Source organism: Drosophila hydei, unplaced genomic scaffold, assembly GCF_003285905.1.
Source record: "Drosophila hydei strain 15085-1641.00,03,60 unplaced genomic scaffold, DhydRS2 tig00000060-arrow-pilon, whole genome shotgun sequence".
Lineage (NCBI taxonomy): Eukaryota > Metazoa > Arthropoda > Insecta > Diptera > Drosophilidae > Drosophila > Drosophila hydei.
In genome coordinates, this window is record NW_022045656.1 from 2321702 (window position 1) to 2337077 (window position 15376).

The 15376-nt window shown below is 42.5% G+C and overlaps 9 protein-coding genes across 10 annotated transcripts; 4 read left to right on the top strand and 5 right to left on the bottom strand.

The window, feature by feature from the left end:
• Positions 1-1656: 1656 nt before the first annotated feature.
• Positions 1657-2533, bottom strand: LOC111592147 (trypsin alpha). Its single transcript, XM_023304194.2, has one exon. It carries the CDS (start codon positions 2502-2504, stop codon positions 1734-1736), a length of 771 nt encoding a protein of 256 aa, XP_023159962.2. The 5' UTR covers positions 2505-2533; the 3' UTR covers positions 1657-1733.
• Positions 2534-2632: 99 nt separating this feature from the next.
• LOC111592141 (trypsin epsilon) lies at positions 2633-3489 on the bottom strand. The gene has a single exon (XM_023304187.2). It carries the CDS (start codon positions 3456-3458, stop codon positions 2691-2693), a length of 768 nt encoding a protein of 255 aa, XP_023159955.2. The 5' UTR covers positions 3459-3489; the 3' UTR covers positions 2633-2690.
• Positions 3490-3740: 251 nt separating this feature from the next.
• LOC115482764 (trypsin alpha-like) lies at positions 3741-7879 on the top strand. The gene is made up of 2 exons (XM_030222693.1): positions 3741-4499; positions 7814-7879. Exons 1-2 carry the CDS (start codon positions 3760-3762, stop codon positions 7842-7844), a joined length of 771 nt encoding a protein of 256 aa, XP_030078553.1. The 5' UTR covers positions 3741-3759; the 3' UTR covers positions 7845-7879.
• Positions 7880-9202: 1323 nt separating this feature from the next.
• On the bottom strand, positions 9203-9613 carry LOC111592148 (coiled-coil domain-containing protein 103). Its single transcript, XM_023304195.1, has 2 exons — positions 9384-9613; positions 9203-9326 (listed from the first exon to the last, which is right to left on the bottom strand). Exons 1-2 carry the CDS (start codon positions 9530-9532, stop codon positions 9221-9223), a joined length of 255 nt encoding a protein of 84 aa, XP_023159963.1. The 5' UTR covers positions 9533-9613; the 3' UTR covers positions 9203-9220.
• A 25-nt stretch (positions 9614-9638) lies between these two features.
• On the top strand, positions 9639-10523 carry LOC111592146 (trypsin iota). The gene has a single exon (XM_023304192.2). It carries the CDS (start codon positions 9741-9743, stop codon positions 10521-10523), a length of 783 nt encoding a protein of 260 aa, XP_023159960.2. The 5' UTR covers positions 9639-9740.
• A 721-nt stretch (positions 10524-11244) lies between these two features.
• Positions 11245-12143, bottom strand: LOC111592129 (death-associated protein 1). The gene is made up of 4 exons (XM_023304165.1): positions 12067-12143; positions 11941-12005; positions 11490-11578; positions 11245-11432 (listed from the first exon to the last, which is right to left on the bottom strand). The coding sequence occupies exons 2-4, from the start codon at positions 11984-11986 to the stop codon at positions 11277-11279; spliced, it is 291 nt and encodes a 96-aa protein (XP_023159933.1). The 5' UTR covers positions 11987-12005; positions 12067-12143; the 3' UTR covers positions 11245-11276.
• A 100-nt stretch (positions 12144-12243) lies between these two features.
• Positions 12244-13704, top strand: LOC111592128 (uroporphyrinogen decarboxylase). Its single transcript, XM_023304164.2, has 3 exons — positions 12244-12371; positions 12524-13267; positions 13322-13704. The coding sequence occupies exons 1-3, from the start codon at positions 12357-12359 to the stop codon at positions 13631-13633; spliced, it is 1071 nt and encodes a 356-aa protein (XP_023159932.1). The 5' UTR covers positions 12244-12356; the 3' UTR covers positions 13634-13704.
• A 132-nt stretch (positions 13705-13836) lies between these two features.
• On the bottom strand, positions 13837-14568 carry LOC111592173 (transmembrane protein 234 homolog). 2 transcript variants are annotated; one of them, XM_023304230.2, is made up of 3 exons: positions 14445-14568; positions 14103-14387; positions 13837-14027 (listed from the first exon to the last, which is right to left on the bottom strand). In XM_023304230.2, the coding sequence occupies exons 1-3, from the start codon at positions 14458-14460 to the stop codon at positions 13927-13929; spliced, it is 402 nt and encodes a 133-aa protein (XP_023159998.2). In that variant the 5' UTR covers positions 14461-14568; the 3' UTR covers positions 13837-13926. The 2 variants fall into 2 exon arrangements, with proteins under 2 accessions (XP_023159998.2, XP_023159997.2); XM_023304229.2 differs by having other exon boundaries at positions 13838-14027; positions 14082-14387; positions 14445-14552.
• LOC111592174 (60S ribosomal protein L31) lies at positions 14528-15321 on the top strand. The gene is made up of 3 exons (XM_023304231.2): positions 14528-14600; positions 14848-15091; positions 15152-15321. Exons 2-3 carry the CDS (start codon positions 14868-14870, stop codon positions 15300-15302), a joined length of 375 nt encoding a protein of 124 aa, XP_023159999.1. The 5' UTR covers positions 14528-14600; positions 14848-14867; the 3' UTR covers positions 15303-15321.
• The last annotated feature ends 55 nt before the right edge of the window (positions 15322-15376 follow it).

Below are 15376 nucleotides of genomic sequence, written 5' to 3' on the forward strand. Positions count from 1 at the left end.
AATCGTACCCAATTCTGACCATGGTTATCTTTTCCTTGGTCGGACTGGTTATCTGTCATAGACACCATTCAAAATTCGTAACATTCGTGATTTTTACCCTTAGCCCATTGAAAATATTTTGTTAAGGTAAAGTGATTTTATGAATATGAATGTAACAGACAGAAAATCAAATCTATATATACATATTCTCTCTCAGTATCAAAAGCGCATTCGATCCGGACTTATCCGTCAGCTAACCCTTATATATATGCGCGACGAGCTGACGTTTTACATAGTGATCCCCTAATTGAACGCGCAAATCAAGTATGTTTAGGTATCTCTTAGTCGGGCACTCCCGTCTTATTTGCTATTTGTCAAATCTCTGCAGTGACAAGTCACAAGCCAATAAACTTTTTATGGCTTTATTGGCATATTTAGCATTATCTATGAAGGTCTATCGAGTACTAATTTGTTGAAACATCGGGGTTACACACCCATTTAGCCCCAATTTGTTGTTTAGTAATGCGTTTCTTAAGTATAACTTTACTTATTGTGTATATTTTTTGCAGCATTTTATATACTTTTATATTTGCTACGCATCACGTAGCTTTATCTGTTGTGGCATCCTATATACTGACAATTCCATGAATATTAATTAAAAAAACTTATCAAATATAAATAATTATATTTTATAAATAGGCTTATCAGTCGATAATAGAGGAATTCTTTGAACAAATAGTAAACAGATCTAATTCTTAACCTTTGACAATTACTGTAAAATAAAGCTTAAAATTAAGTCAGCTGCTGCCCTCTCAGGGACTACTCAGCTCAGCAGATGTCCTACCATCTGCTATGGAGGAAGTTACCTTTATCTAATTTGCCCAGCAAGAAGGTTTTTACATGAATTCCCCTAAACAGGAAGCTGCTTCTTACCTCAACTTTATTATGTTGAAGATTCCACCTTTACACCAAGCTAATCATATCAGACACTTGAGCTGCGGTCAATTAATCTTGATGAGAGGACGTGGCACTACATGTCCAACTCAGCCGCAATATCAGCTGTCTCAGATTGCTTTCCTTTAAACTTATTATACTCGTTCACAAAATGAAGTGAGTATCTTGGTTTTGTGCAATGTACGTCCTGCTTTGCGTCTGTCTGTCTCGAAACTGGAAGTGTTCGAGCCAATCATGATGAGCTTGGATCTTCTTCAGTTAGTTATGTTTCTGATAAATTGTAGATCACTTTTGGCCTACACATCAGATACAGTTATAAATTATATAGCACGTAAATATTGCCTTTGAATGAAATGTCTTTTGGCCGTGATCGAGCATTACGAGAGTGGTCACGCGCGTCTGCGAGTTGTTTTAATGATACCATTTGGCAAAGTTCCAGGCGTGTGTCGCTCTTCCAACAGATTAGATAATGGAGCTCGTAATGATGAACATCAACTGAAGAGTTTTCGGCTACACACTTTGCAAACCGTTTCTCTATCTCGGCTTCCAGTAGAAGTGCTTAGAGCTAAAATAATATGACTAGGGAAAAAATTGCGACGAACCCTAACCCACTTCAGATAAAAAATCATTAATAAATAGTGTACTTCAAATGATGGTCTTCTGCGATAAGGATTGTACGTCATTGTCCCAAAAAGAAGCCCGGAACAAAAGTAAAAAACCCCATCATGTTTTACTCAGAATTTTATTGCAGATATTATAATCAATAGTATTATATAATATCATATGAATGAACGATCTCTTTAGATCGAGTTGGCAGCGCTGACCACCCAGGAGCGGAGGACAGAAACATCGGCGTAGACTCCGGGATAGTTACTGTAGGCACAGCCATAGCCCCAGGAGACAACACCGACGAGAACACCACCAGAGACCAATGGGCCACCAGAGTCTCCCTGGCAGGAATCCTTGCCGGAGGCAGAGGCACAGATCATGGTGCTCTTAATCTGGCTACCATAACCATAGCTGGAGGAGGCACATCTGGACTGACTGACAATGTTCAGGTTCACATACTGCAGCTGACTGGGGATGGAGCTGGAGCCAGAAGACTGGGTACCCCAGCCAGAGACGGTAGCAGCAGCACCATTGGCGGGGTTATAAGTAGCCAGACCAATAGCCTTGATGTTGGAGCTGAAGGACAGGGCAGAGCTAAGACGGATGACAGCGATGTCGTTGACCATGGTGTTGGCGTTGTAACCCTCGTGGTTGCGGAAAGCGGCGACCTGGATGAGAGAGCCACCAGAGTTCCAGTAGGTGGAACCGGCACGCACCTTCAAGCTGGAGGCGGACACAGACTGCAGACAGTGAGCAGCAGTCACGATGATCTTGGCTGAGTAGACCGAACCACCGCAAGAGTGACCGCCATTGCGCTGGAGCGAGATCTGCCAAGGGAAACTACCGATGGAGGTAGCCGAACCACCAACGATGCGACCATCCAACTGAGGCAGGAGACCCTCGGGCAATGCAGCACCGAAGGCGCAGGCCACAACCGACAACAAAACCACAAACTTGAACATGTCAAATGCAACTCGAAAATGCTTGGATTGCAACTCGTCTCTCTGTGCTTTTATACGATCGCAGGCGAGACGTTATCAGTTGTAAGTGGGGTATTACAAGTGCTTGGGAATGATAATTGAAAGACATATTCTTGGAATGTAGCGTAATTTATTGTTGAATTCTGAAGAGTTCAAGCTTAGGTGAGCTTACAGCTCGTCGGCGGTCTTCTCGATCCAGCTGTGGAAGTAAGCGACATCAGCATAGACTCCGGGGTACTTGACATCAGCGCAGCCATAGCCCCAAGACACAACACCAACCAGACGATCGCCAGAGACCAATGGGCCACCGGAATCACCCTGGCAGGCATCCTTGTGCTCGGCGTAGGCGCAGATCATGGTGTCCTTGATCTTGCTGCCATAGCTGAACTCCTTGGAGGCGCACTCCTCGCGATCAACAATCCTTAGCTTCACGGCCAATAGATGGTCGGGAATGGAGCCACCGGACGAGGTAGTGCCCCAGCCAGAGACAATAGCCTCGGCGCCATTACGGGGATTGTTGTCGGCCAGGCTAATAGCACGAACGCTCGAGCGATAGCTGATGGACGAGGACAAGCGAATGACGGCCACATCGTTGATCATGGTCTTGGAGTTGTAGCCTTCATGGTTTCTGAAACCACGCACGGAGTGTACGCTGCCACCAGAGCGCCAATAGGTGGTGCCCACACGCACCTTCAGCTGATCGGCTGAAATCGACTGCAGGCAGTGAGCAGCAGTGACCACAATGTCGTGCGAATAGATGGAGCCACCGCAGAAATGAGCACCATTGCGCTGCAGCGACACCTGGTAGGGATGATCCTCAATGCTGGTCTCATAGCCACCAACAATGCGGCCATCCAACTGGGGCAGCAGACCCTCCGGCACGGTGCCGGCCAAGGCGCAAGCGGCAAAGGCAAGAACTACTACGAATTTCAACATGTTGAAACAATATACTTTAATCGAACACGGATTAAGCGTTTATATAGCAAAAATCGTTCGTAACTGCGTTCATGTAAAATGACAGCCCAAGATACGTATCACTAGCAGATGTCTGACCAGCCAAATCTTGACATTCGCCACTTAATAGCTAAAATCGAGATTGTTTCTATTTATTTTCTTTGTTGTGTTCCCGTAAAATTAATCAATAAGTTTAGATAAGTCGAAAGCCGTAGAGATAGCAAGCCGCTCGGATTCGTATAAAAGCGCCAGCATTTTGCCACTAACCCATTGTACGAGCAATATGTTCAAGTTCGTGATTTTGTTGTCTGTTGTTGCCTGCGCCTTCGGTGCTGCGATCCCTGAGGGTCTCCTGCCCCAGTTGGATGGACGCATTGTTGGCGGCACTCCCACCACCATCGGCAGCTTCCCCTGGCAAATCTCCCTCCAGCGTAATGGCGGTCACTCCTGCGGTGGTTCGGTCTACAACTCCAAGATCATCGTGACTGCTGCTCACTGTCTGCAGTCCGTGTCCGCCTCCAGCTTGAAGGTGCGTGCCGGTTCCACCTACTGGAACTCCGGTGGCTCTCTCATCCAGGTCGCCGCTTTCCGCAACCACGAGGGTTACAACGCCAACACCATGGTCAACGATATCGCTGTCATCCGTCTTAGCTCTGCCCTGTCCTTCAGCTCCAACATCAAGGCTATCGGTCTGGCCAGCTCTGCTCCCGGTAACGGCGCTTCCGCTTCCGTCTCTGGCTGGGGTACCCAGTCTTCTGGCTCCAGCTCCATCCCCAGTCAGCTGCAGTACGTCAATGTGAACATTGTCAGCCAGTCCGTGTGCGCCTCCTCTGCCTACAGCTATGGTAGCCAGATCAAGAGCACCATGATCTGCGCCGCTGCCTCCGGTAAGGATGCCTGCCAGGGTGACTCTGGTGGCCCATTGGTTTCTGGTGGTGTTCTCGTCGGTGTTGTCTCCTGGGGTATTGGCTGTGCCTACAGCAACTATCCCGGTGTCTACGCCGATGTCGCTGTCCTCCGCTCCTGGGTGGTCAACGCTGCCAACTCGATCTAAGAACTTTGCTCAATAAATCCGATTAAAAAAGATTCACATTTTCTAATTTCTAATTTCTTACTACCGTGATTCACGATCTTCAAGGAATCTTATGGGTTTTATTTTTTAAGACTTCAGACGCAGTGTAAAAGATTCATTAGCTGTGTGCGATGTCCCTATAACTGGGCTTCTGTCTGTCTGTCATTCGCCGCTATTAAAGCTCAATATTATCATGTAAAATATTACAGATTTTAAAAAACATCAACGAGATGTGTTGCAAATTAGGAAGGCGAACTTGTGGCCAAAGACTTCGAGTATACAATCTCCTAAAAAATTTTGTATATATAAATAATAAGAATAAAAAGTATCTGTTACAGCTTCCAAGCAAGAAGCTTTTCATTTTGCAGGTGATTTTCTGTTGAGCTATCTTATCGATTTATTTTTTCATAGATACCTTGTATCCATACTTTGTATCGAAACTTGGTATCGATACTTGAAATCGATACTGGGAATCGATACCTTGTATCGAAACTCTGTGTCTATACTTGGTATCTATACTGGGTATCGATACTTGGTACTTGGTATCGAAACTTGGTATCGATACTTGGTATCGATACTTGGTATCGATACTTGGTATCGATACTTGGTATAGATACTTGGTATGTATACTTGGTATCGATACTTGGTATCGATACTTGGTATCGAAACTTGGAATCGATACTTGGTATCGAAACTTGGCATCGATACTTGGTATGTATACTTGGTATCGATACTCGGTATCGATACTTGGTAACGATACTTGATATAAAATTTTGTATATATAAATAATAAGAATAAAAAGTATCTGTTACAGCTTCCAAGCAAGAAGCTTTTCATTTTGCAGCTGATTTTCTGATGAGCTATCTTATCAATTTATTTTTTCATTTTTTTTTTAATTTCATTTTTATCAAAACGCATCTTAACAAGTAACAAAGCTCTAAAAGGGGTGCCCGACTAGGAGATACCCTGATCCCAGTCCTATTTGCGTTTAATAATATTTTCCGCAGTTCGTATCGAGTATTCAAAAAAAAGAAAACAAATAAAAAACGTCATTACGAGACCAGGATTCGAACCCGGATTGTTTGCGCTCTATCAACACGGCCACCTCATAATTTAAAAAAAAATAAAACAATAAGAAACATGTCAACCAACACAACCACTGCAAATTTGAAGTTTAGTAGCAACTGAGATTTCAAGCAGTATTCAATCGCAATTTTGACTCTTCGAATAGAAAAGAATACACGCATTTGAATGTATGTGTGCACACGCATAGGAAAACTGCGTGCGCGTGGCGATGCTGACATGTGCTTTTGCAAATTGGCCAAACGTTTTGTTTAATAACTTCTTTTTTACTTAATGGATTTTAATGAAATTTTCAGCATATGATCTACATATCCTATTGGCTTGGTTGAGATGCAAACGCCGTCACATAATGGCCCTAGTTCCAACTAAACTTAAATTTTAAGAATTTGGGAGAATTTGGAACCGGTATCCAAAATCCAACAAAAATCAAAATTGCATAAAATATACATAAAACTAAATACAAAATTTGGAGGTTCTAGCTCTTAAGACGTTCTAGATATAATTTATTTACTGCATTTCAATAATGTTTTTATTCGATAACAATTAAATGCGAATAGTTATCGAATATTTGAAACAAACTTGACCTGCGTGTGCTATACACGGACCTAGCTCTTATAGATGCTGAGATCCACGAGTTCACACATACGGACAGACGAACAGGGCTCAATCGACTCGGCATGTCGTCCTGATCAAGAATATATATACTTTATGGGGTCTGCTACGCCTCCTTCTACCTGTTATATACATTTGCACAAAACCATTTTACCCTGATTTCCTATTTTCAATGGGATCAGGGTATAAAAAGCTTATCTTAATCCGACTAAGCTTCTAACGTATAAGATTCGGAAAACTTCAGCTGCTTCCCATTTTTAATTCACTCAACGGAAAAGATCAGTCTGATTCTTCCTTCCTAATTAAAACAAATCTTCTAAGAAGTAATAGATGAACTCGAGAACTTTGTGGTTATTTGCCGCTGATTACTTAGGGAAATGTAGCAAGTTTGCTATGCGGGGTCTGAATCAATATGATCGGAAACCATATAATAGCCGTATAAAAATGAGCTATACAAAAGCTTATCAAATAATATGAGAAACATAAGTTATTACTAATTTCAATAGAAATTGAAAATTCTTAACCCACTTGTTATATGCTTAGTAAATATTTAAAAGAAGAAATGTTTGCACCGGAAACTCGTATCACAAAATTGTTTTGTCCCATTTTCGAGTGGTTCTTATGCCTTAGCCGAATGTTTTTCTGCACCACTCAAAGCTATATATACACCTATATACCACTCAATACACGCGCGATGCGTTGGATTAGAGCTCATTGATAAAATAGTATATACCTATTTTTGTCTGAAGTGATAACCAGAAGATAGAAGCCACCTCCAGCCAGCCTATATAAGCACCAGCATATTTCAATCAAAATATTGTACGAGCAATATGTTCAAGTTCGTGATTTTGTTGTCTGTTGTTGCCTGCGCCTTCGGTGCTGCGATCCCTGAGGGTCTCCTGCCCCAGTTGGATGGACGCATTGTTGGCGGCACTCCCACCACCATCGGCAGCTTCCCCTGGCAAATCTCCCTCCAGCGTAATGGCGGTCACTCCTGCGGTGGTTCGGTCTACAACTCCAAGATCATCGTGACTGCTGCTCACTGTCTGCAGTCCGTGTCCGCCTCCAGCTTGAAGGTGCGTGCCGGTTCCACCTACTGGAACTCCGGTGGCTCTCTCATCCAGGTCGCCGCTTTCCGCAACCACGAGGGTTACAACGCCAACACCATGGTCAACGACATCGCTGTCATCCGTCTTAGCTCTGCCCTGTCCTTCAGCTCCAACATCAAGGCTATCGGTCTGGCCAGCTCTGCTCCCGGTAACGGCGCTTCCGCTTCCGTCTCTGGCTGGGGTACCCAGTCTTCTGGCTCCAGCTCCATCCCCAGTCAGCTGCAGTACGTCAATGTGAACATTGTCAGCCAGTCCGTGTGCGCCTCCTCTGCCTACAGCTATGGTAGCCAGATCAAGAGCACCATGATCTGCGCCGCTGCCTCCGGTAAGGATGCCTGCCAGGGTGACTCTGGTGGCCCATTGGTTTCTGGTGGTGTTCTCGTCGGTGTTGTCTCCTGGGGTATTGGCTGTGCCTACAGCAACTATCCCGGTGTCTACGCCGATGTCGCTGTCCTCCGCTCCTGGGTGGTCAACGCTGCCAACTCGGTCTAAGAACATATTGAAATAAAAAATGCTGTGAAAAACCATTTAAATTTTTATTGGGGTCGGACACTTGAAGCACTAGAAGAAGATAATGCTGTTTTATAACATATTCTACAATTTTTGGTGAATAATCAATTTCTCATAAGTGTTGAAATCAGTCCACAAGCTTAATTATGTCTTAAGTGTGAAGCATCCTTAGAGAAATGCTGATGTGGTTCTTTTTCAATTTCTTCTATCTTTACTTTGTGGATTTGAGTAGAAATGTGGGAACCGATTGATCTCCTAGTTTAGCGGACTATTTCCGTAAGAATTTTGTTAGTAAGTGACCAAAACAATCATGTGACTGATCAACCTTATGATCGCTACTATGTTCACTTATTTTATAAAAAAAATTTCTGGTTAAAGTGAAAAATATGTTAAATTACAATTATACTGGTGTTTTTTATTAACAAATTAAAAATACTTGAACACCAGATTAAACTTTTATGTTCTAACTAAACCAAATGCGTTTAATCCCAATTATACCTCTTCTTTCTCTTCTCTTTAGTATATATTATATTCAAATAAATTAAACCTTTTATTCTGAAATATTTGTCAAGATAAGTACAGCTTTCCGTTTGTATCCCGTAGACAGGGGGAAGCGTGGTAAATTTTAAGTTTTCATCAGATTATGAATACTTTGAATACTGAATACCTTGTATTCCACATAGTTAAAACTAATTCTTTGCGTAACTTTCTTACGATCTGAATATTTCATTAAGTATATCCAGAACGACAAATGAAGTGCGCAGTAGTGTAGTCTATATATACATAGTGTATATATATATATATATATGTCTGTGTGTATGCACAATGCGTCACAATGACTCAAACAGCAGCTTTACGTAGGGTTCAGGATATCTCCTAGTAGGGCAGTCCAACAATTATTTATGAGCTTTTGCTTTTTAATATAAGAGTCCAGCACACATAGTGCTCTAGTTAATCTCCCCGCATCACAATTGCGCCATAGGTTCTATATACATTCCTATATCACCGTTCAGTGCTTGCCGCCATCATCCATTCTTATCCAGATCACTGCCTTCTGCAGCCGAGGGATACAATGCTCAAGGATATTGCTGTCATCCACCAATATCCAAGGTCAGGCCAATTCTGCTGCCTGTAAGTATCCTGCTGCTTCCATCCCAGGCTCAGCTACTCAGCTGCAGTACATAAGTGGAAACATTGTCGACTAGCACTTAACAGCTATGGCAGTCAGACTAATATGTCACGCCGCCTTCGGCATGGATACCTGCCAGAATGCCGCTAGTAACCCATTGGGTTCTGGTTAGCGCAGAAATAAAACAATGCTGTAAGAGTCAACGCTTTAACACTTTATTAGAAACATTTTAGGACTGCTCACGAGCCGCTGAGTTCCAGAGGCGACTCTTGGTTTTGGCATTGGCCTTATCCTGTTTACTGATGGGACGCAGATGAGCTGCATCAACAATGTCTCTGCGAAAGTCGAATTTTAGTTTAGCTCCATAAAATATGATTTCAAGGAATACTCACTTGAACTCATCGTAGCTCTCGGTGTTTGTGACCGCCCTCAGCTTGGCATCGTTGCGCAAATTGTGGAGCTCCTCTTGACGCAGCTGCTCCAGGCAACTGTCCGCCAGCCGATGCAGCTCCTCTGGTGTTATGGGTACGGAATCAGACATCTGGCTGATTAAATGTCAAAATATTTACAAATACAAAATGTGATAGCTAATCGAAACGAGTTTGTTTGACAATGGTTGCCCGGACAACCAATTCGAAGGGGCCGCTTTTGATAAGCCATTAAGAGGCGATTAACGTTTACAGCTTTCGATAATACGGCAGACCAAGGTGCAGTTATTTGCCACTTGTTCTCCGTGCGCGTTACACGACATGGTCTATCGCTCCGTTCTAGTACTTTTCCTGCTGTTCGGCGTCTTCTACTGCGGACTTTCGAAGCCAGCTAGTGAGGACCCGAACTTTGGCCGCATTGTTGGCGGCAACAATTTGACAATACACAATGCACCCTGGCAAGTATCCATCCAACTGAGCGCTCGCCATGTTTGCGGCGGCGTCATCTACAGCAAGGATATCATCATCACAGCGGCTCATTGTGTGGAGCACAAGTCTGTAACTTTGTTACAGGTGCGCGTGGGCGCCAATCAATACCATTCAGGTGGTACTCTTTACCCAATCAGCAGCTATAAAGTCCATGAGTCATACGACGATCAACTGCTCCATTACGACATTGCGCTGCTGCGTGTGGCCACGCAGCTCAGCTACGGCTTGTCCGTCAAGGCGCTTGCACTGGCCAGCACGAGTCCCAAGGCTGGCAGCAGTGTCTCCGTCACTGGTTGGGGCTACACCGAACACAATGGATCCCTTACCTTTGCCAGCAACCTACAGATGGTGCAGCTGAAAGTCGTTGCTCGAGACGAATGCGCATCAGCTAAATACGGCTATGGCTGGGATTTTGTGGGCGTTGAAATGATTTGTGCAGTCGCTGCTGATAAAGATGCATGCACTGGGGACTCAGGCGGTCCCATGGTGGCCGAAGGATTGCTGGCAGGCATCGTGAGCTGGGGCTACGGTTGTGCGCTGCCGAATTATCCTGGCGTTTACGTTGATGTGGCTGTCCTGAGGCATTGGATAGTTAAGACAGCAAATACTATGTGAAACTTATAAATTAAAAGATAATAATATATAATAATATATATTAATAATATATAATAACTTAATATTAATATATATTAACTTAAAAAATATCTTCAATTAATATAATGGCGATCAATCAAATTATGAAGAAACTGCTGCTAAAACTCATTTCAATTCGAAAGACGGTCGCGCAGCTCAACGGATTCGCCGCATATGCTTTGCCTTAGAGTAACCAACGAACTCGCCGCAGCTTCTCTGCTTTAAAATAAATTGGTTCAAATTTGGCATATTTTAGTACATTTTTAGCAAAAGTCACATAAATATGAAAAATATTTTACATTTTACAGAAAAGGACGCGGATTTAAAACAAAGAAAAAATGAAACTAAAGCAATTAAAAGTTTCGCCCCCCAGGTGGAATCGAACCACTTCGACGTTAATCGACTACGGATTTGAAGTCCGCACCCCGGACCACCGAAGCTCAGTGAGGCAGCCCCTGATCAGAAATGGTCGTATTTGTACGAACAGTGGTCACAAAAAGCACTTGGGAATTCCAACCGCATCATTTCTAACCTCTATTTTATCACCAATTTTATCTACAAAAAGAACCCATAAAATCTTTTATTTAAATTATGTGCAAAACTCCATTTGGAATGATTAATATTAATGAAAAGTTAGTGTTGCAAAAATACAAGGCATATTTAAATTAAACTCGCTCCCAAAAGCTATTAAATACAGTTTAAAATCAGTACAACGATTCAGTTCAGCTGATTTATTCATTTGCGTGGTTGTTGTATGTGTATCTGGGGCTTCTGCTGCACCGCCACTGGCGGCTTGTGCGAGTGAGCCACCTGTGCTCCAGCAGGCGTAAAATCTGTGTTACCCTTGACAGGTGCACCGCTCACGGAAGCCGAATTCACATTAACCGGTTGCTGCAACAAAAAAACCATTTGTGATACATAAGCATACAAAGGAACTTTCATATTTACCGTTAGACCCGTGCAGTCCTCAGCATCCTTAGCAGGTCGCTCAGAAGCTGGTGCCTTATGCTGCACAATACGCATTCCACCAGCCTTCACTGTAAAGACATATATATTACGACGTCAACAAAACGTTTTCTTTAATTTTCGATCAACGACAGTCAGTCAAACTAACACATACATGTATGCATATATGCATATGTGAGCATGTTTTGTGGTTGCTTTATCAGCAATCGCCTTTGCAGAAGTGAGATTTGATAAGAACAATGATATTCAGGTCAATAGAATAGGAATTGATCAATTTAATGGCTCCAACCGGGAAATAAACTACTTATAGCATCCATCTATAACGTTTAGCAAACCCAAACATTATTTCTTTAAAAGCTTAAGCAACACACACACTCAAAGCCTCGCATACCCATACGCACACAGAGGGAAGATGAACAGTAAATGCACTTACATGCAGGTGGGTGTCCAGCAACTAGATTTGGTTGTTCGTCAGCCATGTTTTTAAAAAATTACAATCTAAAAAAATTTTAAGTGAATAAAAAACCGGTTCTAAAAAAAAACATATTTTACCAATAACCTCTAATAAGGAAAATAAGTGAGTGCCAGTTTTTGCGTTTTAGTTTGTGACACGAATGCAGTTTAGTTAGCGATGAGCAAATCACGGCGACACACAAACACGATCTGGCAACGACTCAAAACATAAACAAAACATAGGTGCTGCCAGAAAAAAAATATCGATGACAAAACACTTATCGCGTGCAATTACTTGTGTAGTTTGTAAAAGGTTTCGTCAAAATTGACTGTATTAAATAAGAATAGGAACCGTACTCACATAATTGTACAACTCAACAAACATACGAATTTAGAATGAAAGACACTAGGGTAGGTAGTGATAAATATAGTATTCACAGTTACATCACCAGAAAAAGACATTCGACCTCAATTAAACCATGAAGACAATTGAACTTCGATTCATGTTTTTTCTGCTGTCAATGACAATTGAAAATAATTGTAACACGCCAATACAATTTCAGCCCTTCCCTCCATTAAAAAATGACAATCTGCTGCGTGCCGCACGTGGTGAAGTTGTGGATCGTGTTCCAGTTTGGGTAATGCGCCAAGCCGGTCGCTATTTGCCCGAATTTCAGGAAGTACGTAAGCTACATGACTTCTTCACGGTTTGCCGTACTCCAGAGCTCGCTTGCGAGGTGACGATGCAACCGCTGCGACGATTCGATCTGGATGCCTCCATAATCTTTTCGGACATCTTGGTTATACCACAAGCATTAGGATTGACGGTAGAGATGCACGCCGGTGTGGGTCCTGTGTTACCCCAACCCATACGTACCCCCGAAGATCTAAATCGATTGACTCCAGACGGTGCTCTGTCCCGTTTGGACTATGTGGGCGATGCCATAACGATGATGCGTCACAAATTGGATGGTCGTGTGCCTCTGATTGGCTTTACCGGTGCACCATGGACTCTGATGGGATATATGATCGAAGGTGGCGGTAGCAAGACCATGTCTAAGGCAAAAGCTTGGCTGAAAGACTATCCGGAGGATACAAAACTTTTTTTGAATCTGCTCACAGATGTCATAGTTGATTACCTGGAAATGCAAGTGGCAGCGGGCGCTCAAATGTTGCAAATCTTTGAGTCATCTGCTGAACATCTAAGCAAAGAAGACTTCCTGGTTTGGTCTATGCCCTACCTGCGTCGCATACGCGACGATCTGGTAGATCGCTTAACCAAAAAGGCGGTGCAACCCGTGCCATTAGTAAGTAGCTATACATGGCTATGTTCCTCTTGGCTAACTAAGTCCAATTTCTAGACCATTTTTGCCAAAGGCGCTGGCCATTCGCTTAAGGAGCAAAGCGAACTCGGTTACGATGTCATTGGCCTAGACTGGACTGTGGACCCGGTTGAGGCGCGTGCAGTGGTTGGACCTAATATAACACTACAAGGCAATCTCGACCCACAAGATATGTACCGCGATCCCGATGAATTACGTTCGCTTACAACAGATATGGTTCACAAATTTGGCAAATCACGTTACATTGCAAATTTAGGACATGGTATAACACCACAGACGCCTATCACGAGCATGGAGATACTCATCGAAGCGGTGCATAATGCATTATAGATTAGCATTATAATTTGTTTGCAATATCCTCAAAATTATGTGAATACAATAAAAATAATTATGCCTGGGTTAAGGAAATAAATGTTAGTTAAAAATAACGTTTTAAACTATAGTTGCTTCATATTTTCGTAGTAATAGTTGCTATTACCTGTTATCAGTAGTGCTTAAGTAATGATGAGTTGCAGATATGGCACTAACAAGACGGAATTTTTTAATTTTATATAGATCTTGTATTAGTACTGTTTTATTTAAATAATTGGTTTTATATTGAATTGCATTACAACCAAATCGGATTAATCAAAAGTAATACTTTGCATTTGCTGTTCTTGAAGTAATTTGTCATATATCATTAGTATGCTGCCGCAACATATAAGCAAAGTTCCAATGATAATTTCTGTAATGGGAAAATACAATAATTAAATAGAATAATTTTATTAAACTTTTTTACTTTTGCCAGGCAGTTGTTCACCGAGCAGATATCCAGTTATAGCTGTGAAGGCGAAACTTAGTGAGTTCGCCAGCGGCACAGCTATAGTTATATTAGCACTACGTAATGTCCACACATATAGGAGACTTCCGCACTGATTAAGTCCAAAAGGTACCCAATAATGCAAACGAGAGCCGATCATTCGAAGCTCGGAAAGAAAATTTCTATATCTGGAGCCCGTGTCCTTAACAGTCTCAATGCCTTTGCTGCCCAATCGTATAAAGGGATTCGTTACGCCCCACAGCAGGCCAACAGCCAGTAGTTGTACTAAAATTATTGATACTTTACAAACAACAAGCAAAAAGCCTATTTAATAATGTTTACACGCAGTTGACAGCATTGTTTATTTACATCAGCTGTTCTATCGGCTGTCATGTGCCCAGGGTTGCTTGTGCTGTTTACCAACACTATTTGTGCTGGGACGCTGTCAGCACTGTCTAGCTGTCAAATTCTTTTACGTCAAGCTTTCATTTCCTATAGGTGGGTTTTTGCATATTACCCGAAATATAATCATAAAACATCGCAATTTACACCAATAATAATGCAACAAGATGTATGAAAATGCTAACTACACATAAAATGATTTACGTGACTACCCAAATATTGTGGTATACAAAGTGTTGTGTGCATTTTAAGACCGATTGTAAATTGCTATTATGTTTTGATTGGGATATAATTTATATCGGGTTTAATATAAAAAAAACTAACTTTGCTTTTGTTTAAACAGGATACTGAATAGCAATAGCAATGGCAAAGACCAAGGGCGAGAAACGCAAGAAGTCGGCGATCACCGAAGTTGTCACCCGTGAGTGCACTATTCACTTGGCTAAGCGTGTGCACAACATTGGCTTCAAGAAGCGTGCGCCGCGCGCCATTAAGGAGATCCGCAAGTTTGCCACGCGCGAGATGGGCACCAACGATGTTCGCATCGACACCCGCCTCAACAAGCACATCTGGTCTAAGGGCATCAGGTAAGTCTCCCACAGACACCCGTCAATACCGATCATTAATACTATTTCTTTACTCTACAGGTCGACGCCATTCCGTGTGCGTGTGCGTCTGGCGCGTCGCCGCAATGACGATGAGGATTCTCCCAACAAATTGTATACACTGGTCACATATGTGCCTGTGCCCACATTCAAGAACTTGCAAACGGAGAATGTTGAGTCCAGCGACGATTAAGCTAAACACCAACAAAAACCACACAATACAGTTTACGCCGCTATCAAAAATACGTTAATAAAAAGTAATTTTTA